Genomic DNA, 22,224 nt, shown 5'->3' with positions numbered 1-22,224 from the left:
ATTACTCCTGAGAGACCTATGTCACTAGTGAACATGCAGTATGAAACCAGGGTTCAATCACACACAGCAGCCATAAGTCTATTTCAGGAGGCAAAAGCCTTTATTTTGGGGTTTCAACCCTCTTTATAAGGTGTTCCGATACAGGTTAACCTGATTGGTACAAGGAACAACGCCTCCCTTATCCCATTGGTGGGACAAGAGAAAAACACTCTCAGAACATCTGTGTCATTATTCTGAGAAACCAAAACCTCGTTTTCACAACAGTCCTTGAGAGATAAAAAGTTCCCAAAAGACTTTCCCTTGGGAGCAGATCAGCCCCTGAGAGCCTGAAACTCTCTCAGGTTCAGAAAATCATGTGCACAGACCTACACTAAGAATCACTTAAAAATTCAAAATCATTCAGCAGATAATTTTTACTGAGAATCTTACTATGACTAATGACTGTTTCAAGGAGGGACATACCTGTTCATAGTGTGATTCCTAACCAAGAGTTATTCAGTGGGTGGGCTCTGAATTTATAAAGTGGAAAAAAGGTATGGCATTTTACAGTTAGATTTTTAACAATAAATAAATTAAATTTAACAAAGAAAATAAAATAAACAATTTATAGAGGGTTATAAGTAGATTGTCCATCACTTGAGGGCTTTAAACAAAGACTAGATGGCTAAAATACATGACCATGGTTCAGTTAAACAAGAATTATATACAGTACCAAGTCGGAGATTTGTATTATTCAAGAAGTGCTACCCTTCATCAGTATGGTTTTGTAAAAATAAACATACTAAATTCAAGACTTTCAAAGAATTTACAAATGGACATCATGTAAGCACAAAAAGGAAGAGAGAAATGTCTTTTTAGACCTGTTGAATACATTCAATACTGAAAACTGGCAAATGTTTGTGAGACACTGGAGGAGATGACTGGCTTGAAACATTTCAGACCTGTGTGTGGGGAAAGGGGCAGACCAAGTCTTGCCCTGGCAAGGCTCCACACACCCCATCCCTGGGGCCTGTCTCCCAGCCCCTAAGGGGCTGCCAATCCCTGGCACACCAGAGGCCATGCTCCACACTCTGCCCCTGGAGACCTCAACCCAGCTCCTGAGTGGCTACCAGCCCAGAAGTCCCACCTGGGGAAAGGGCCCAGGAAAGCCAAAATGTACTTAAGCCAGAGCACAAGGCACACATATTGTCTTGACCCTACCTCTCTTAGGTTTTGATCAGCAGAAACACTGCTGGAACCAGGAGTAGTAGCTATTTATGTTATTTTCTGTATCTCCTCTCCCTTTTGCTTTCTTCTTCCCCAAATTCCCTCTTCTGAAAGTTTGAGTAACAAAATTGGGTGGGTTGGAGTTTTGGTTAAATGGGCTTAGAGTTTGCTAAGTTACTGCTTTGTGAAATGGTTTATGTTGATTGAATGTAGTTTTCAACTTTTGCCTAAGTTCCCTGATTTTATGAAGATTGTCAGTAAAATTTCTGTTGTTTTTATGTCTTGAAGAATATCTTGCTGATACTTTCTACCATGCATCTGACTCGGGGTACATAAAAGAATGTTTGTCCCTTTTAAGAAATTCACTAAGTGAGATCTGAGGCTCTACGATGTCAGAGACCTTAATGTGGCCAGTAAATACTGGCTGTTCACACAGATATTCAGATCTGCTGTTCTTTGAAGACTTTGCACTGAAATAAAGGAAAACAGTGCAAGGACCATTAATAACCTTTCTATATTTTTTTCATAGAGTATATATAAAGGATAAAATGCTGGTTTTCACTTCTACTAAATCAAGATGTTTATACTTCTCCAAGAAAAGTAAAACCATTCAGTTGTATTATATCCACTATATACAATTTTTTTTTTTTTATGTTTAAAAGAAGAAGTTAGGACAAGAAATCAGTAGTCTTTTTTTCCATTATATTAGCACTTGCAGCTAAGTACCTCTCCAGGTATTTTAATCTGACAGAAATTTAACAATTTAAGGCAGTCCCAGACATGGATACCAGCTGGCAATGGGTGGAATGAGAGCAGATCTTAAGATCTTAAGATCTGGGCTTATTGGATGAAAACCTAAGTAACATGTGCTTGCAGCCCATAAAACAAATTGAATCCCAAGCTGCATCAAGAGACACATAGCTGAAAGGTCAAAGGAGGTGATTCTACATCTCTACTCAACTCTCATAATAATACCCCATGGAGTATTGCATCCAGCTCATAGGCCACCCTGCAGAGGAAAGACATGGCTCTGTTGGAGCAAGCCCAAAGGAGGCAACAAAGATGATCAGAGGGCTGAAGCACCTGTTCTACAAGGACAGGATGAGAGAGATGGGGTCATTCAGCTTGCAGAAAAGCAGGATCCAGGCGGATTTCATTGCAGCCTTCCAGTACCTAAAGGGAGCTTACAAGAAAGTTGGAGAGAAACTTTTCTCACGGGCATGTACAAATAGGACAAGGGCAAATGGCTTTAAGTTGAATAAAGAACAGGTTTAGATTACATATTAGAAAGAAAACCTTTACTTGAGGGTGGTCAGACACTGCAAAAGGCTGCCCAGAGAAGCTGTGGATGCCTCATTGCTAGAAGTGTTCAAGTTCAGGTTGGATGTGGCTTTAGGCAACCTGTTCTGTGGAAGGTGCCCCTGTCTATGGCAGAGAGGTTGGAATTAGATGATCTTTAAGGTCCCTTCCAAGCCAACTTATTTAATGATGTCATGACTGTAAAATCAGCAAATGCAAGATAATGTATTTGTAATATCGTTTGTTATCATTCAGACTCAAAAGAAGTTGAAAGCATACAATAAGCTTTCAAGGAACCATAGATTCTTCCCTTCTGGGTTGTTACACAGGTGTTAAAAATGAGAAAAAGTGTATCTTTATAGATTATGTGTATGATTTTTATTCAGGAAAGTTTTAAATCACCTTCAACTGACATTATAGAAATATGGAAGGGTCAAAGATTGTACAACTACAACATGGTAACTGTGTTTGTCAAAATGTACTTTTATTCTATCTGTTATAAATTAATTTGTTTATGCTCTTCTTTGTATTGTTTTCATTTGTGTAATTCTAGGAACAAAATTGACAACATGTAGTGTATTTCATTTTAGGATTGGCTGAGATTATATATTTGAAAATGTGCATCCAGCACTGTACATCCACCATAATGAAATGTCTTTCATGTGTGCTAAATTGTTACAATAATAAATTGGAAATACTTTGAAATAGAATATGATGCTTGGTTTTATAACTTAGATGCTAGGCTCTTTTTCCTGAGGGGTAAAAGCAAGTAAACAAACAACCCCAAAGCCCATGCTAACCAGCTCTACAAAAACATGATGTCTGGGTAAGCTCAACGTTGGGGGATTTTTTATATGAAATAGTAATGATGTGTGGGCTCCCACACCAATATGTTGTTTCTGAAACAAAACAAAGCTGAAATAAAAGATAAGCCAAACTTGGCTTTATGGCTAAAAAACTCTGCATGTTAATGTTTTTAAAGGCAGCCTTCTTTCCAAAGGCGTATATTTTTTTTTATAGACTGGCTTAAGAATTACATGTTGTTTTTTCAAGGAAATCCAGTTAAGTAGTTATCCTAATTTACAATGTGCCTGTTTACCACATGCTATTATATCTTCTCTTTTTAAGTGTATTCTACAAATAAAAGCATTGTGTACAAGACTCTCACACATAATGCTGTGGGGGATTGTAAGGCTTATGGATGTTAAATGCCTTCCAAGAGCAGGCTACTGATGAAAGTGAGCACAATCCTATCTGCTTAAGTGGAGTTACTTTAGATTGTTCAACAGTACACTTCAACTGTATTTACATAAGAGATGATCCACATATCCAAGATAATAAGATGATAAAAAGCTACACTGTATTTAATCAACAGTTTGGACTGCTGTAAAACATTTAAGCTTTTAAAAGTCACAAACGGTAACTAGCTGTTAATATTTTATGTTTCTTTGGAGACACCTAACAAAAACCAGAGTCTATCATACTTACTTCTACATTAATAGGTTCTGTGGATCTCTTCTTACTAAAGCAATCTAGAATTTCAGTATTCCTCTGGAAAAATCTCTATCAGTTTAACTGAGTCCTACTTAGTCAAGTGACAGCCACTTTCTTTCCTGTACTGTCTCATTTACATACAAGAATCTTGTATAAGAATATTAGAATAGCTATGAAACAAGATCAAATTTAAAATTACATGCTCTTGGCAGTACAAATACCTAAAGTTCATGAGATGTTGATGACTGATCTCCTTGAGGGAATTCCACTTATTCATGGGGAAGTATATGAAGTGTATTAAGAAGTTCTGTTGTACCAAACACAACAGGAATCAACAGAAGAAAGCAGGATCATTTTCCACTATTCTAATTCTCCACCTAGTTACTACTATTTGCTGAGGGTTACTGATTTTTTTGTCTAGGTCTGGGACATTGTTTCTTTCTTCCTGTATTTCACCTTCTGCTTCATTCTTTGTACTGATTATTAGTAATATTTTACTTTTTCAGTGTCAGATGAGTCAGAGTCCTACAAGCCACTACTTTGCTTTCTTTTGGACAAATAAGAAGCTTCACAATATTTTAAATTTCTTCATTTTTTTAGCATGCTGTCTTCAAAATGTTTTTTACAATCCTAATGAAAGAAGTGGCAGAAATAAGTTGCACCAAAAATACAGCTATCCATCTATAAACTTATGAAGATTTTGCCATATTTATATATTCATCAAACATATTGCACATAGTGACCAGGACCTATTATTTCAACTTGTATATATGTTTCCTAAGTATACGATCTCTAAAAGTTACATAATCACATGATCAATTTGAAAAGTTACATCAATAAAGTCAATTCCCTAATGAGATCAAGAGATAAGCAGGAAAGAACTTCTTACCTATTCTGAAGAAACAGAATGAAGGTAGCTTATTTTTTCATGTATGGATAAAATATACAAAAAATAAATCAAAGTTTTTAAATAACTTACCTCATTTTTGTGCAGTGTTTTAAGAAATAGGTACATAATTTAGTAATTTCATAATCTGTTATTTCAGATATATAATATAGAAATGAGCAACATATCATTATCATGAATAATATGACTAGTAAATTCAACATATTTAGACATTATTTTATCAAACACCAAATATGGGAAGAAAATCCCCAATTCTTATTAGAAATAAAAAATAAGCAGTCTCTTCCACCTTTTCCAATAGGCAGTAGCAAAGACAGTGCTAGAATAGATGGAACACATCACAGTGTTGAAGACCTAACAAACAACTAGGTCTGTACACATTTTTGCAGAATATAGAAAAAAAGTGGACTCAGAGAAGGCCCAGAGTAATACTGAAAAAACCCAGATTCTCACAGTAAGTTCCATTGCTGGTGTTTGTCTTCTATTCATCACACTCAAAATAACAACAAATACCAATTAAACTATGTTGTGAGGAAATGTATCTGGCAAAGTGACCTGCTCAAGATCTTAGTGTGAGTGCCAAGAAAAGAACATGGCCCATAATCTTCTGCCTTATTTAGAAGAACAGCTTACATATCCCACCTTCTCCTGCCTTCTTTACACTGGAAGCTTCCTGCTGGCCTCAGTTTTCCTTTTGCCCTCTTCAAAGACATCCTTCTCCTATATTCTACTTTTTGAAAAGTCTGGAATGTCTTTGGAAAGGTACACCAAATAATCCCTCTTCCTTGGTATTGATCAATTTAGTGCTGTTGTCCACCTGTACCAGCCCTAATCAACAGTATAACTGGAACCACATTGTACCAAATCTCTACCATCAGAAAAAGAAAGGAATCAGGAAAGTAATTTAATTAGGAATGTGATGGAAAGATTTAGATTAAAAAGTTATTTAAAACCTCTCAAAATTACTCTAATTTAAATCCTTGCATATATAGGTGTGTGTATATAGTCACTGGACTTGCAAGGCCATCATACTTGGTTATTTCCATACTTGCAACAATGGTCTCAAAAAAGCAAATATCTATTTCAAAAGCATTATTGCCAGAGGATAAAATGCAGAGCATCATAATATTAATCAACTCTTTCTAACTACAGTGGAACTCCTTATAAAAACTTTTTTGCTTAGAAGTCAGCACAATTGATTATGAAAAAAAGGCCACAAAATTATTTGGAATTTTTTCTTTTTGTGGTTTGGATGTTTGCTAGCAAACTGCTTAGTGGCTGTAAAATGACCCACAACTTCAGCAATCTCTTCCCATTTAAAGAAATATAAACACATATGAAAAAATATTAAGTGATTGGGTGGCTTTCAAAAATTCACTGTAGAATTTATATGGTAACTGTTTAACATTAGTATGTCTTCAACATACTGAAGCCATGTACAGTGTAGAGAAAGCACTTATGAATATACAGGAGTGTCTGATACCAGATACATTGCAGATTGCTAGCTAGAAAGCAAAAAAATAGGAAGGAATACAACCTTTTCCTCTAAGAGTTTTAATTTCAAATAAGAATTTTTGGTTCTGATCATTTCTGTATGTGTAGTGAAGTCTTATTTCTTTCATATTCTTGTTCTTTAAATCAATTCAGAGATAAAAAATTATGTGGTATTTTTAAGCTGTATCACATTTCATCTTTTTCTTGCTCACTTTTTAATTCACTTATTTGTTCAATTTAGCACATATTTACATTGTGACTCCAGAAATCTAAATAATGTCTAAGTGTCTAGACAATATTGTCATATAAAACAACCACCCAAGATAATGTGAATTAAAGTTTATTCCTACTCACTTTTCTGCAGAAGAAGAATCTGCAGATATACCTGGTTAAGTCAAATCTGTCACTTCAGAACAACTGAAGTATTTTGTTTCTTCTTGGATTATCTTTCTTGGCTAAGGAATAAACTGGAGATACTAATAGAATACAAACAGGGAAAAAAAAAAAGAAAAAATTAGACTGTATAATTAAGAGTACAATGTATCAAATATAATGTTGAATTAAAAAACATAGAGGGACATCTAGATTAAACCCTATTTGTATGTTGTTTGTGAAAATTTATTTAATTTCTAAAGAGTGAAATAATACTCATAGCCTTGCCAACTTCTATGCTACATAAACCTCTTTTAAAATAGTTTTAAACGGAGTCTGACTTCAAAGAAGACAACGAGAAAAATGTGGTCTTAGGGCTTCAAGGCAGGGCAGCATTTGTGATACCTGGAGTGCCTATAATAGCAAATGTTACAGATTGGCGAGATAATAACAGTACCAAGATGATTACTTTTTGCACCCTTAAGGATGTAGAAAAGGTTTACAACAGGGATCCTGTCCATTCTTCATCCAATATTTTTCCTGGGATCTGACTAAGTTAGCTACTACCTATCTTCTTGGTATTCCTCTTTCCTTTGCTGTTTCCGATGACTGCTTTGCTGAAGTGGATCATCAAAAATTATTTCCTTTTTGTCCTACTTTCTTCACTAGTATAAAACTGGTGAATCTTGACCAAGCCTAAAGCTTGGTTTGCAGTCTTGAATGCCTGTGCTTCTCCCTTTACATCTGCTCAACTTCTTATCAGACCTCATCGTGGACACTTCATCTTCCTATATAAATCAACTTGAAATTCCTTGTTAATGCCTTAAAAGATCTATCCAATCTGAAGTTATGCAAAGAAAAAAAAAAATACCTTTAGTATAGTAACTTGGTAGTCAGTGTGTAACCATGTTATGGTAGACTGATACATTTTGGCCAGCTTAAATTTTGCAAAAACCTCTTTGTCATAAAATCAGGGGGGTAATGGACAACTCCTGCTTGAACCAAATGCTCAATTAATTACTATATTTGTTTCAGGGCCTTTCAAAATCTCTCTCCCCAGATGCTTTTCACATCTCCCCTGTCTCAGTAAAACATTAATCTTTCACTTCTTGTCTCCAGTCCTTACATGCCTGTATTTTGTTTGCTTTCTTTCACTTCGGAATGATAAAGTAAAATTAACAAGATACAGCCATGAGTTGTGTAAGGTGAATATAATTACGTGTCTGAAATGGCTTTCAATCTAATTAAATTGGGCTATCTCAAAGATAATCCATTTGGTTCCTGTGAGGATGCACTCATTAGCATGTCTGCTGAGGGAAGTGCTTATAACTCCCCTTTGTAGGGGAGTTTAGTTGCTGTCTAGAGGCTCATTAGCATTGATATAGGACTTCCCCCCCCCCCCCCCCCAAAAAATATTTCTTTTATTTAGTTAACAAGACATTCTTTAAGCCATATAAATTTTGCCTTGTAATCATTCCCAAATCCCGAGATGTTATTTTACAGCAGTTGTGGAGAACCACCTACTGGAAATAATGCTTCTTGCAGTGCAAGCCACAATTCCTTCGTGCCTGTTGTATGTTTTTGAATTCTCTATCCAAAATGAAAAATAACTGATAAGTAGTGAGGAACCATTACTAAAATAAACAAAAAGAAAAAAACTCACACTGGCAAGTTTACAGCCAATTCCAGAATAAGGGCAGAAATAAGAGAAAAATCATCCTCCAAATGTCAAACAGGAATCAGAGTAATAATGCTGTAAGCTCATACTGTACTAAGGAAAACACACAGTTATGACATATAAGGGAGTACACTAAAATACTCTATTGCTACTGAAACCTACTACAGTCAATTTGATTTTTGTTTCCTTAACAAAGTACTAAGTTTTTTATGTAAGTTTGTTTGGGTTTGGGTTTTTTTTCTGCAGAAAGCAATAGGAATGAGGGAGCTGTATTTTAATAAGGCATAGAAAAAAAAATTAAAAAAAAAAATTAGTTTTTCTTTAGCAAAATAAACTAGTGTAAGTCCTAATATGGGATGGGGACCAACTACATTTCCATGTTGTACCAGTAGAATGTATCCCTAGCAGGATCAGTTATGAGGCCTATGTGAATGCTAAATGCTTTTGCTTTAGAAACTCAGTGTAATGGAGATGCTGAAAATGCTGGGCTTTTCTATTTTGACAAAGGACCATCTGCCCCAAATGGAAGTCATAGAAATGATACGAGGTTTACTGAAATAGAAATCCTGAGTGTGTTATCCAAGCCCAGTGTCCTGAAGGACTAACAGCTTCCTCCTGAGGGGAAAAGGAGGGGCAGGCACTAATCTCTTCTCTGTGGTGACCAGTGACTGGAATGGCCTGAGGTTGCACCAAGGGAGGTTTAGGTTAGGAAAAGTGTTTTATCCAGAGGGTGGTTGAGCACAGGCTCCCCAGGGAAGTGGTCACAGCATCAGCCTGACAGAGTTCAAGAAGAGTTTGGACAACACTGTCAGGTCCATGGTGTGGCTCTTGGGGTGTCCTGTGCAGGACCAGGGTTGCTTCCTACTGAGCATATTCTGTGTTTCTAATAACAGCTTCAGTTAAATACCAAGCACAGCACACAGGCTTTTATGTACAGTTATTGTTTTTAAATGAAAAACCCTCTATTTATTTTTTTCCCCCAAAGGAAAGTATAAAGAACCTAGATGAGTAAACTCCGTGCCACAAATCAAGGAGCAAAACACACCGAAGACTGACAGGAACAGGGTAGTCGATACTGCCCCGAACGAGGGTAAGAGCTGATCCTTGTGCACCCTTAGGGTTTCGACGTGATTTTACTCGTCTTCCAATCAGGAAAAAGCATTTAAAGAGTTCACCGCCGTTTTCGTATTTTATTTTGTAAGAAAAAACACGCTCAGCAACTCCCCGCCGGCCGCAAAACATCGCTGGGTGCACCCCAGTCCTTGTCACAGGGCAGAGCCGAGCCATGAGTGGAAAACTACCACTCCCAGGGGGCATAGCCGCCGGCCCTGGGGGCGCCGCGCTCCCCGCACAATGCACGTTGGGAGTTGGAGTTTCTTCGCCCACCGCTCCTCTCCCGACCGCCCCGGCGCTTGCGCGGGGATCCTCGGGCGCCCCGCTGTCTGGGTCGGGCGGGGCGCGCGCAGTGCGGGAGGGCCTGAGCGGGCGGAGATTACCAGGTAACGGTGAGTGTGTGAGTGTCTGACTGTCTGTCTGTCTGTCTGTGTGTCTGTCTGTGTCTGTATCCCTCCGCCAGGGACCGCCCCCCGCGCCGCCGGCGGAGTGGCGGCCAAGATGGCGGCGGTGGCTGAGGCAGGAGCGCCGTGAGCGCCTTCGCCAGCCCTGTCCCGCCGCGTCGCGCGAAGCGAAGCCGCGCCGCTCCTCCGCTGCCCGAAGGCGAAACGTTCGTCCGGGCAGCCCGGGCCCCGCGCGTGGCGGCCGACGGTGGAGGAGGAGCCAGAACGGGTGACCTCCCCTCCGGCGCGGGGTGAGCCGCCTTCTGCCCCTCGCGCGGCGTGCTGCCCCTTCCCCATCCCTTTCCCCTGCTGGCGGCTGGGCCGCGCTGGTGCGGTGGGGCAGGGCGGCGGCCCGCGAAGGTCGGGGCTCGGAGCAGGCAGCGGGCTCGGAGGCAGGTCCGGGGCGGCGGGGAAACCGTGTGGTGGCAGCGGGCTGTGCGGGCCGCGCCCCTCACACAGGGCAGGGCGCGTTATCCGCTCTCCAAGGAGACGCCGCCGCGTTCGCGGCAGTGGAGGCGCCTTGAGCAGAGCCCGCCTACCCACGCACCCCGCGGCGCCCGGGGTTTGGCGCCGGGAGGGAGCGGGATCTGCGCCCGCCGCCCCCGGGCCGGGAGCGCCTCGCCCGCCTCAGGCAGCGAGCGGCGCGGCCGGCAGAGCCGCCGGGCCATCGCTCTCTCCTCCGGGCCATCGCTCTCTCCTCCGGGCCATCGCTCTCTCCTCCGGGCCATCGCTGTCTCCTCCGGGCCATCGCTGTCTCCTCCGGGCCATCGCTGTCTCCTCCGGGCCATCGCTCTCTCCTCTGGGCCATCGCTCTCTCCGCCGGCCCCGTTGGCGGCGACGAGACCCGCTGGGCCTGGGCTTGGCGCCCGCTGTGGTATCAGAGGAGGTCGGGTCGGCAGAGCCTGCGGGATCTGGGAAGGCCCCGGAGCTGGAAGCTGGAAGTGCCGGGCACACCGCCCCTAGCCAGGGTGTGAGTGCGGCTCGTGTGAGCGCTGTCCGGTGCGGCTGGAGAGAATCTACTCTGTTGACTGCTCCTGTGTGCTGATGGTTTGCTTTTAAGGTGTTAATGCCCAGTGAGGGCATTATTAAACTTAAAAAGAAATGTTTGGCCTTATTTTAAGCATTTATGGTGTTGTGATGGCTTTTTGTGACTTTCCGTGTAACGTATAGGTTTTTTTTTAATTGTCAAAAGTTTTTTCTTTGCAATATTAGGTGCTCTAGAGAGCTTTTGCATTCTCATTAACACTATAGGAAAAATTCTCAAGAGCATCTTTACTGTAGAAAAAGAAGCCTTTTGAAGTACATGGCTTTGTATTTTTTGCATGTTAAATAGTGTTTCTTCTGTGCAATCTACATATTGCTATTACATGTGTAGAATGTCTTGACTAATCTAACATGTTTTGCCTGTAATCCCTACATGTTAGCTGAAGTTAGTATTTCTGTAAAAGGTAGACTTGAAAGTCTTCTTTTTTTTTCTCAAATCCCTGATAAATGTTGTAAGGCAGTAGGCACATGCTCAGAAGCTTTTATAGCGGATCCTAGGACTTGAAATAACCTGAAACTGGCAATGGGTTACTGTGGATAGACAGGTAGATAATGGGAAGATAGAAAAGCTTTTAGAAGAGGATTTTTTATAGAAATCGCTGGTAAAATAAAATCAAAATAAAAATGCAAAATGTGAAAGGTGTATGTGGATGTGGAAAGCACAGCTTCATGTGAAGGAAGAAAAAACGTAGCTGAACCTCTTTGTGTTTTTCAACTGAGTTAAAGAGGTAAAATACCATCAGAGCTATTTGATCTTAAACTTGATTATAATTCATTTGGAGGTATCAAAGACTATAATAGGAATGTTTAGAAACTTTCTTTTTGGGAGGGGCACAGTTCTGTTAGAGCACTCTTAAGTCCACTTTGTGGAAATAATGAAGATACTGTTATTTTTTAGCTCCAAAATCATCAGGGCATGTTGGTGTATGCCCAGTCTCCTTGTTTGAGAGTCCTGTTATTCAGAATATCCCATCTGGAGCAGTGAATTTACTTCAGAAGTAATGAGAGTCTCCTACAGCAAAGATAGTTGAGACAGGTTTTGTGAAAGTTTCAAAAGAAATGAATGTGAGTAGATACTTGTATTATGTAAAATGAATACTGCCACTTCTTTTTTGCAGTGGAAGGTAGAGAAAAACTACTTTTGCTATGGTTTTGGTAGAATTATATAACATGATGATGAGGAAAGGGCTTACCGAATTGGACTGTAAACCCAGATGGCCTCTAATCTTCCTCATTATGCTTAGTGACATAGGTCAGGATACAGTATCTGTTTGGTCTTGCATCTACAAAGATGAACAGTTTATCTGTAACTGAAGAAAGTTGTTTAAAATCGTGACTGTTTTTAAACTGATAATTGTGCATTTGCTTTGAACACTTGTAAATTTTAGCATGAGGTTCCCTGTGAACTTTTTATAGTATGCTTGTATTTATACATGAAAATAAAATGTGAAAGCGCATTGTGTTCTAATTTTCTAACTGAATTAGACAGATTACCTGAAAGTTGCACAGAAGAAACATACAGTTTTTGTATAGTCATAAAGTTAGGCACATCAGGAAGTTTATCTTGTTCTTAACGTGTCTCTTTTTTTTTTTTTTTTTTTTTTCTTTAATTCTGGTGTTATTTGTTTGCCATCTAGTTCATAGGAGGTAGCCTCTGGTTGCATGGCCTAGTGGGCACTTCTGTTGGGATGAAGAAGGCACTATGAGTTCTTGTGCAGGGACAGAAGGGCAAAGTTCCCAAAGTAGCAGGCACTTACACCTGTTCTGCATATCTTATGATCATGGTTGTGAGATGCAGAAGCAGAATGACTCCTAACAGCGTTATCGTGACCTAGGCTGGCACACTGCCGAGTGGAGATGCGGTTATGGTCTGAGGAGCGTGCCTCATAGATCGCATTTCCTTTATGATTTAGTAGTAGGTTATGTTTGCATAGGAATACTGCTTTGTGCAGGTGTGCCCGTTGAGAGGGCTGTACTGTGTGATTTTGATTGAATCCTATACCTAAGCAAGATAGGTGTATTAGGACAGCTTTTAAACTTAGTTCAAGATTAATCTGTTTTCTTTTCTGGAACTGATACTGAAAAAAACCAACAAACTTCTTAGATACTTCCTAATCTTTAGTTTTGGGTGGTTTCTTCACCTGCACTCTGTGAAAATTAGTAGTAGATAGTTGCAGTAAAATGTTGAGAAAGTGGTTCCTATGGATTTATATTTTTATTTTTTCAGTTAAGCTTAGGATTATGTCCTAACATAGCAGTAGATATGAACTGGAAAAATCAAATCTCTGCAAGACTTTTCTTCTGCATCTGTTACAATTCTTCATAGGTAAAGTTTGTAGCTTTCTGCAGTGGAATTGTGCCAGCAGCACTTAGCAAATATAGTTGGAACTAGCTAATCTAATGTTATTTTCATAAAGGAATACTTCTACTGATCTTTCAACTTTAACAATTTTTTTTATTTCTAATGTCAAAACAAGAAGTGAAAATGAAAACTTCAAACATTTAAGTTTCTTTATATTACACAGAGTGACACTGATGGAGAGCAGCAAAACTCTATGAAACCCACATTATTTTGTTTGATTTTGGTAGAAAGTATAATGTAAGTGGCAAGTCATTCACTACTTAGATAGCGTAATGCTTGGTAATGAAAGTAAAAATCCTTTTACTGACGTCTGTTTTCCTTGTATTTTTTCAAGTATGCCATTCAGTACTCTGTTATCATCTCAGTATTAAAATGAATGTGAAAGTTTGACATACTGGGTCTCCAAAGTCACTTATTGTTTCGAATAGACATCACCTTGGGCCTGAAAGTGTAGGCTTTATGAATTACAAAGCAGCCTTTCTGAGCACTGTATAGTTTGTTTTAAAGTGAGGAAAATTGAAAGTCTCAAAAAAAACCACCCCAAACTTTCTTTCATAGATCAGGTTAAAAAAACCTCAAAACCACAACTACTATTTCTTTATTTTTTCATCTGTGTTCTTCTCATTGATACATTTCTAGTCACACAGGGTAGGAAATGGGGAGTTTAGTTTCCTAAACAGCTTTGTGTTTGCATCTTATAATGAATATGTAGTTGTCTTCTCAGATCAAGAATCTTGAAACTAGTCTATGTAGACATGATTTTAATACAGCACATTTCTTTCAACTCCTTCTCATAGATTGCTTTTATTGATCGCTTGTCATGGCAACAGGAGGTGGTCCCTTTGAAGAAGGCATGAATGATCAGGACTTGCCCAGCTGGAGCAATGAGAGCCTTGATGACCGGCTGAACAACACGGTAAAATTATTCTTTTCTTTCTGTTGCCATTAGGTGCTGTATATTAGCTAGAGTTCCCTCATCATGCAGGGCTTTGCATCCACTACAGCTTTACCTGGGAAACTTGAGGTAGATGTAAGCAAGCAGTGGGTATAATTCAGAGATTCAGAGTGAGGTCTAGAGGTATCTATGGCAAGCATTTTGAGTAAATAAAGTAACTAGACACAAAAGTATTGTAGGTGACATGAAAGTGAAAGCTATAATTTTAAAAGTTCTGAACTCCTGGAAGTGAAAGAGCCCCCAGCAAAGAAGAAAAATACAACTTGACCTTCATTTGAAATTAATGGAATGCATTTATGATTAAATGGATTTAAAATTTCCTGACTAACTATTTCTAATTATGCAGTGGAGAAAATTTTATTTTGTTAAGTGATGTTTGCTCTGGAAAACTTGGTGCATATTTCAATGTGGCTTGCTATTTTCGCTTCTAAAATGGAGGTAAACTCTCTCACTGAATGCAAATATTTGCTTTTTGTCTGTGTGGATAACAAATACGATTTTTTGTTCTCCTTCCCCTTAAGGACTGGGGAGGTCAACAGAAGAAAGCAAACAGATCTTCAGAAAAAAACAAGAAAAAGCTTAGTGGGGAAGGTGAAACAAGACTTACTAATGACATATCTCCAGAATCTTCACCTGGAATGGAACGACGGAAGACCAGAACTTCTCATAGCTTTCCTCATGCTCGATACATGACTCAGATGTCTGTTCCAGAGCAGGCTGAACTAGAAAGGCTTAAACAAAGAATAAACTTCAGTGATTTGGATCAGGTTTGTATGATTACTTGTTCCCACTAGAGATGTGACTCCAAAGTGTATTCAGTAAACTCCTAATAAAGTGACAGATGAGTAAAGAGTCATAAGTGATCAAGGTGAAAAACCTTATAGGCACCATGACAAGCAAATCAAAATTCTGGTTTTGAACTTCAGAAAGCAAGGGAAAGTTCAGGATCACGGCTTTCTTCTGTTTGTGTGCTAGCTGTCTTCACTTTCTTGCTCTCAGCCATTAACAAATTACTGTGTCCTAGGAGCAGTGTTTCTTACGCATAGGACTTGTGTGCTACTTGAAAATAGCTGTTACCTTATTTTGAAAGTCTGTTCTTGAACTGCCACTTTGTGATCCTGAACATTGTTACCCTTGTGGATTAAGCTGAAGAGTATCATTAAAAACTGCTCCTCAGTAGAGAATTTTATGGCACAAATTCATGAGCCATGACTACTTTTCAGGAAATACAGTGCATTCATCCATCTCTTGTCCAAAACAAAGGGAAAGTATGAGGGATTAATTATTGAACAAGGCAATAAATTTGTGATAACAATTTCAGAACAGAGGCTAGTTCATTTTTACCAAAGGTTGTTGCTAATTTCTCTGTTTGTGAAGATTCTTTCCAGTGTGATTCACTGTGTTGATTTACAGTTTAAAGGCTGGGCATAACTTCCTCCTCAAATGTATATTAAGACAAACCATTGCTATTCACAGGGTTTTAAAGAAAAGCTGAATTTATGAGGTACTATATTCTGCATAGGAATATGTTGCTCTTTTATTATTGTTCTTTTCTCAAATGTACCTGGAGAAGTAGAATGCCTTTCACTGCAGTAAAGGTTTAGGTCACAGCAAAAATGAGGAACTAAATTCCAAGAAACTACAGAACGTTTTTGCTTCTTGTTGTCCTGGGAGGATGGATTTGCTTTCTGAAAACTTCATGGTAAAAAAATAATTTTTTTTTACCACTGAAGGCACTGTCTTTAGCTTTTGGCCAGTTGGTGACTGATTAGGTTATTTTAAAATCAGTCTCATAGTACTGTAGAAATAGTAATTCCAGGAGGAAAACAAAGCAGTGTTGAGAACATACTGGATGAAAAAATAAAGTAATTGTTCTTTGTTTTGTTTGTGTATAGAGAAGCATTGGAAGTGATTCTCAAGGCAGGGCAACGGCTGCTAATAACAAACGTCAACTTAATGAAAACAAAAAACCATTCAACTTCCTGTCACTGCAGATTAACACTAACAAAAGCAAAGATCCTGCCTCAGGTTCCCAAAAAAAGGAAGGTGGGGTATCAGCACAATGTAAAGAGTTCGGAGCTACTCTGAGCAAGGATTTCTTGCCAAATTGTCAAGTGTCTGCTCAAGAAGATGGAAGGCAAGAACAAGCGATGGATAGTAGCCAGGTATTTACACAGCCTACAAAATCTACAAAATATTGTCTCTTAATCTTCAGGGCTGCTTTCTAAATTTCTTCAGAGTATAAATCTTTATTGGAAATATTTAACTTCCTACTCTTCTGAAATTTGGAGAAAATCTAAAACCAAAGTTAATTATCTACTGTTCTTTAGAAATCTGCTTGTTGATAACAGAAGTAATGATAATTTTCATTTTAGAGGTTGGTTCTCTTTTATGTGGTTTCAGAAAGTGCTCTCACAGTTGACAATTTTCCTATGCTTGATGAGCTCAGTTGTGTTTTAACCTGTGTTGACCAGAAGCCCCGTGCTTCAGCCTTGCAACTTCCCGCATGCACAAATCTATCCTTACAAAGGCTGTTGATTTTTAACCACTTGTGGAAGAGTGAAGTCACTCATAGGAGTGAAAATACTAACATGTCCCCCTTTCATTACTCTTTTGCTATTGCTATCACTGTCTTGTGCATTGAATACATTGCAGTTGTAGCTGAATGCATTCAGTAACTTCAGTGTCTTTGCAGATTGTGAGCAGACTAGTTCAGATTCGCGACTATATTGCTAAGGCCAGCTCCATGCGGGATGATCTTGTAGAGAAAAATGAAAGATCGGCCAATGTTGAGCGTTTATCACACCTTATAGATGACCTTAAAGAGCAGGAGAAATCCTATCTGAAATTTTTGCAAAAGATGCTTGTAAGTTTGAGAACATAATATGTTTGTTTCTGCACTGTAAGCTTTTTTTAGGAGTTGACCATTTATGTTTTGATGGTGCTACTGAGGGTGTTGATTTTGGTATGTAGTACCTTCCATAATTCATTTTTACTGCCCCCTTATATAGCTTTTGATTTGTGCCAATGAAATATTTCAGGCTAGAGAAAATGAGGAGGATGATATTCGGACTATAGATTCAGCTGTGGGATCTGGTTCTGTAGGTGAGAGCACATCGCTAAACATTGATGTGCAGTCTGAGGCTTCAGATACCACGGTAAGCTGCCTTTTAGTAATTAAGGTTGAAATGAGGGCTTTATTTTGGTTTTTTTCATGGGTCTTATGATAGTGTCATTAACTGCAGTCAAATTAAAAAATAGGAAATCCCCAAGCACTCCATTCAGGACATGTCCATGCATGTGTGGATTGAGTTTTTAATATGAGAAAAAAAGTAATGATTCTGTCACAACAACAATGTAAAGAGTCTTTTAAGTCTTTATTTCTTCAAAGTACAATGAAGAATTAAATGTGAACTTTGGCAGAGAATTCACTGACTTGATGTAGGAAGAAATACCTTTCTATACAATTTTTCATCTCTAGGTTTGTTTCTGTTAGTGGGGAAAATTTTTGGATGTTGGGTGAGGGGAGGGTTAGAAATGTATCATTCGTGGGCCATTGTCCAAGCATCTTTCTAGTGATATGATAGAAGTATTGACCTAACCCAGAAGTTTCTCTCATTTTTTTGGAAAGAAGGGCACTTCTTCAGAAAAAAGTGTTCTGAATTTAGTGCTGAGATAAACAGTCTAATCTTCCTTTCTATTTGTAAAAGCTTTTTTTTTTTTTTTTTTTTAAACATGGTAAACATATCTTGTTGTAGATACAAAGGCATTTCAATAACCTAAGTTTTGTGTCTTTGGTTCTATTACACTGAGGAAAGGTACCAGAGAGCAAGTCTTTCTGGCCAGTTAGCACATTGAATGTCCTATGGATAAGGAGAATTACCTGCTTGGAAATAACACAGTTAAAACATTAAGAGGCTTTTGTAATTATTTTTAGCTTTAAAAGAACTCTTTCTATCCCTGTAAAGAAATAAAATGATAGACATGGAAGATGCACTTTTAACTTAAAAAAAATTTAAATTTGGAAAATGCAGAAAAAGACAGGTATGTTTTTTTAAGAAGTATCCACTTAATATTTGCAAAATTTGCACTTAAGTTTTTTGTTTGGCTCTTAATTTTGCATCTAAGCTCTCTTTACATGCAGCTTGAATATTTTACATGCAGAGTGCATACTTCTGGTCGTATAATGTTAATTGCTATATGGAGCTTTATTGTTATGCAGATTCTAAGAATGACTAAATATGTCTTCACTCTTTAGTAGATATTGTTAGATACTAGTTTTCATTATTTGACAAGATGAAGTAGGTAGGTGTGTAACTTAAAAATGCATGCTAAGTTGGAGAACATTTTCAAAATCTAACATACTAAACTATTCAATATAGGAGGTATCTTTTAGTTTGAGTTGTCGGCCCCGCATTGAGGACAAACTAGGGAATTCAGCTTCACAAGAACAGGTTACAGTCACTGATGTTACACCAAGCCCTAAAGGGAAAAGTGAGAGAGCTGCTCTGAATGACAGGGAAATCTGGCCTGGTGGGATTAATAGCCAGGATCATGGATTGCTTTCCAAGGTACACTTCAAAATGTTACTTTAGCTTCAAATAAGGTTTATACAGGTTAGTCTTCCCCATCCCCCCATCTCCCTTATTAATTGCTTCAAATGTATTTGTTACTTACAGTGAATGTTCCCACTGGATTGCTTATCTGTATCCAGCTGTCTTTTCACTGAATTAATTTTCTTTGCCTAGAATATTTTTTCTCTGAATAGAAATGTTTCACAACTTTTTCTTCTGAATTGTTAGCATTGACAATTAGCATTGATGTAACTGTACAGCAGCTGTTGTGATCTTATGTAGAAAAGGTCATCCTTCTAAGTTTTGTTCCCTTCTAGGGAAAACATAGTGTAAATGTGACTTTCAGACACTTGTCATGGTTACACTAATAGTCTACCAATGCACATTTAAACTAATATCAAATACAGAAAACAAATTAGAAATTGGAAGCCTTAATTTGTTCCACAAATGTTTTTGTATAGCTCTTGATAGAAATATTTGGTTGGAAGGGGAAAGGATTTCAAGGGGTGCAGTGTCTAAAATGTCTTTTTTTACCCATTTTGAACTTTTCTATATCGTTGTCCTTCCTGTGATTAGATTTTCAAAAAGTCTTGAATTCAATATTTTTTTCCCGTAAAATAAAAGATTTGTATGTTTTGTCAAGCTTTCTAGTCTAAATGTAGAACTAAGTTTGAAAAAAATTGTTAACACAATTTTCATGAATTCAAGCAACTCTGGTACTTTAGATAAAGCCTGGATTGTTTAACAGGTGAATGAGACTGAGGCACATACCCTTGTTCCCTTTCTTTCCCTTGTTCTTTCCTGTACTGATTTCAGTGTGTAATCTATTTTGACTCTCCTGTTAATATGAGAGGTGGGAGTTCAACCACAACCATCAGTGTGAGCTGCAGTGCATCTTTTAGTGACACTTTGAGGGGTTTAGAATTCTGGATGTTTTCAGCTTACTCTGCTGGAAAGTTGAGGATTCCTTAGTACCCAGAAGTAGTTAATGAGATGCCTGCTTCTATTCTGACATTTGATGAAGAGTACTTGAATTTTCTACTTTAGATTCTTAATACTATGTGGATAGATTATGCTTTCAAGTTAGTAATGTTCTTTGTAAACGCTTGTTATTTTTCATGATTTTGTCTGAAAAGTGCAATAATGCAACTGCAAATAGGATCAGGATCTTAGCTGTGGATGTCTTATTAAAATACTTAATTTGAGTAAAAGTTTTGATGCAAATGTCAAGCTCCTAATTAGCATAGGATGAGGAAAGTAGCTGAGTTTTAATATGTTTTAACTGCTCAGCATGCTTTCAGTCTTTCAGAGCTGTTTCAGAATATTGTTTGAAAACAATGCAGAGAGGATTCTGTGCACATTTTTATTATGAAATTCATTTCACCAAATCTGGCACATTCTAGTGTGCCATAAATACAGCACACACAACTAAACATGTTATAGCTTAGAAAAGAGTTACTGCCTAAAGCTGCCTAAAACATTCTGCTAAAAATTTTAGAGATGTTAGCCCAGTAAATCAATTGAGATTTTATTTTATATAGCTCTATGATACAATGCGTATCTTGCTTACCTTTGGCAGTCTTAGAGGTTAATACCCTCCGTTATGATTTAAAAGACAGAGGGAGGTTTGGGTTAGTCTTTGGGTCACATTAGGGCAGCTGACTTGCTTTGTAAAGAAAACTTAAACCCTCAGGAGCTATAAGCACATCTTGGTGGTACAGGCTTCTTCCTATTGGATGTCTGATTTTTTTTTTCTTTTTAAAGATAAAGGACTATCAGAAAGGTGAAGCTGTTTAATTTTTTACTTTTTTTTCCATTAACCAGGCTGTTCATTTATATGCAAATTGTGCTTGCTTTGTCACTTCTTTCACTAATTCTCAAACAGATAAATAGTTGAAGTTATGGCAATTATTGTTGTAATATCCCTTGCAGGCCAGAGATCCTCAACAGGAAGCTAAAGAGGAGTTGGAGAATTTGAAGAAACAACATGATTTATTGAAAAGGATGCTACAACAGCAGGAGCAATTAAAGGCTCTTCAAGGAAGACAAGCAGCTCTTCTTGCTTTACAACATAAAGCAGAGCAAGCCATTGCTGTCCTGGATGATTCGGGTATGTGGAATGATGGTGTCTCTTGTATCATGTTAACATGCTGACTGAATGATTAAAGCTGGAATTGTGAAATACACAATTAAAAGGCTTTGTTTTTTCTGCAAAGAGTTTTCCGTTTTTAAAGAGTTGACAATGTAACATTATAAGATGATGTGTCATTTAAAAACCCAGAGCTAATTACTGTGGTTTACCTGTAAAATCCTAAAAGCGTGCGTTTTTCTCCTAAGAATTGGTCTACCCAATGTAAAGGTTCAAATTCAACTTACGGCACAATGAATGTTCTCAACATTTGAAAACAGTGAAACTTCACTATGTGTGTATGAAGTTGTAATCTCTGGGGAAAATAAATAATAATTGTACTTGATTTTTCTTATGAACTGTTGGTTTGTATTTGGGGGGAAATAGGAAGAATTATTTAGGTCTTTCAACAATCACTTGCATATTTAGTACTGTTTGAATATGAGCAGGGGAAAAAAGCTTTCTTTCAAATTTGCTTCTCTCATAAAGCATTTTGAAGAACAAATCTCCAGGACTCCATTTGTAGATGTAAATACTGCAGCTTACACCAATATGAAAGCTTGGTGTCCTGTTAATTTATTTTGAGAAAGTCAAATTACCTGCACTATTGTTAGTTTAGTGATAGCAAATAATTGCAGTTTTATTTCTAATAAGTTCCTATCAGTGTTAGACGAATTGGTTGCTTCTGTTTTGCTCAGACCTTTTATAGCAAAACACAGAACAAGCCTAAATTCCTTTCATGTGGTCTTTTACAAAGCAGCTCTGAGTTGTCTCGTTAGTATTTTATATTAGCAGAAGTAATTTTTCAAGAGTAAAGCTGGTGGAAAGGACACAAAATTAAAAATTTGTGCTGTATTTTTAGAGGGTCAGTATATTGATGTTGTTGTTAAACCACACATTTTTATTTAAGTAGCCTTTATTTCATCACTGTGGAAAAATATTTATATTTTCCCCTTTTTCCATATGTCCAGTTGTAACAGAAACTACAGGTAGTGTTTCAGGAGTAAGTCTTACATCAGAACTGAATGAAGAATTGAATGACTTAATTCAACGTTTTCACAACCAACTTCATGATTCTCAGGTCAGTCTTGAGATTTTACTGTATAGATTTTGCCATCAGTTTTTATTCTATTTAACAATGCAGTTCAATGTTTG

At 38.0% G+C, this 22,224-nt stretch overlaps 1 protein-coding gene across 28 annotated transcripts in view; it reads left to right on the top strand.

Moving 5' to 3' along the window:
* Positions 1-9,720: 9,720 nt before the first annotated feature.
* PCM1 (pericentriolar material 1) overlaps positions 9,721-22,224 on the top strand; it is a 41,542-nt gene continuing 29,038 nt past the window's right edge. For 9 of the 28 annotated variants that reach the window (XM_033513445.1, XM_033513442.1, XM_033513440.1 and 6 more), the window contains exons 1-9: positions 9,721-9,949; positions 14,243-14,328; positions 14,889-15,134; positions 16,263-16,532; positions 17,063-17,233; positions 17,409-17,525; positions 18,750-18,938; positions 20,874-21,051; positions 22,041-22,150. In XM_033513445.1, the coding sequence (XP_033369336.1) occupies positions 9,736-9,949; positions 14,243-14,328; positions 14,889-15,134; positions 16,263-16,532; positions 17,063-17,233; positions 17,409-17,525; positions 18,750-18,938; positions 20,874-21,051; positions 22,041-22,150 (1,581 nt within the window). In that variant the 5' untranslated portion in view covers positions 9,721-9,735. Of the gene's footprint in view, positions 9,956-10,048; positions 10,258-10,888; positions 10,977-11,103; positions 12,116-14,209; positions 14,329-14,888; positions 15,135-16,262; positions 16,533-17,062; positions 17,234-17,408; positions 17,526-18,749; positions 18,939-20,873; positions 21,052-22,040; positions 22,151-22,224 lie in introns of those variants that run through there. The other 19 variants (XM_033513457.1, XM_033513456.1, XM_033513460.1 and 16 more) reach the window with 17 other exon arrangements.

The sequence above is a fragment of the Parus major genome, chromosome 4 (assembly GCF_001522545.3).
Source record: "Parus major isolate Abel chromosome 4, Parus_major1.1, whole genome shotgun sequence".
Lineage (NCBI taxonomy): Eukaryota > Metazoa > Chordata > Aves > Passeriformes > Paridae > Parus > Parus major.
Note: the sequence above shows the minus strand (reverse complement) of the source record. Positions and strands in the feature narration are given on the sequence as shown.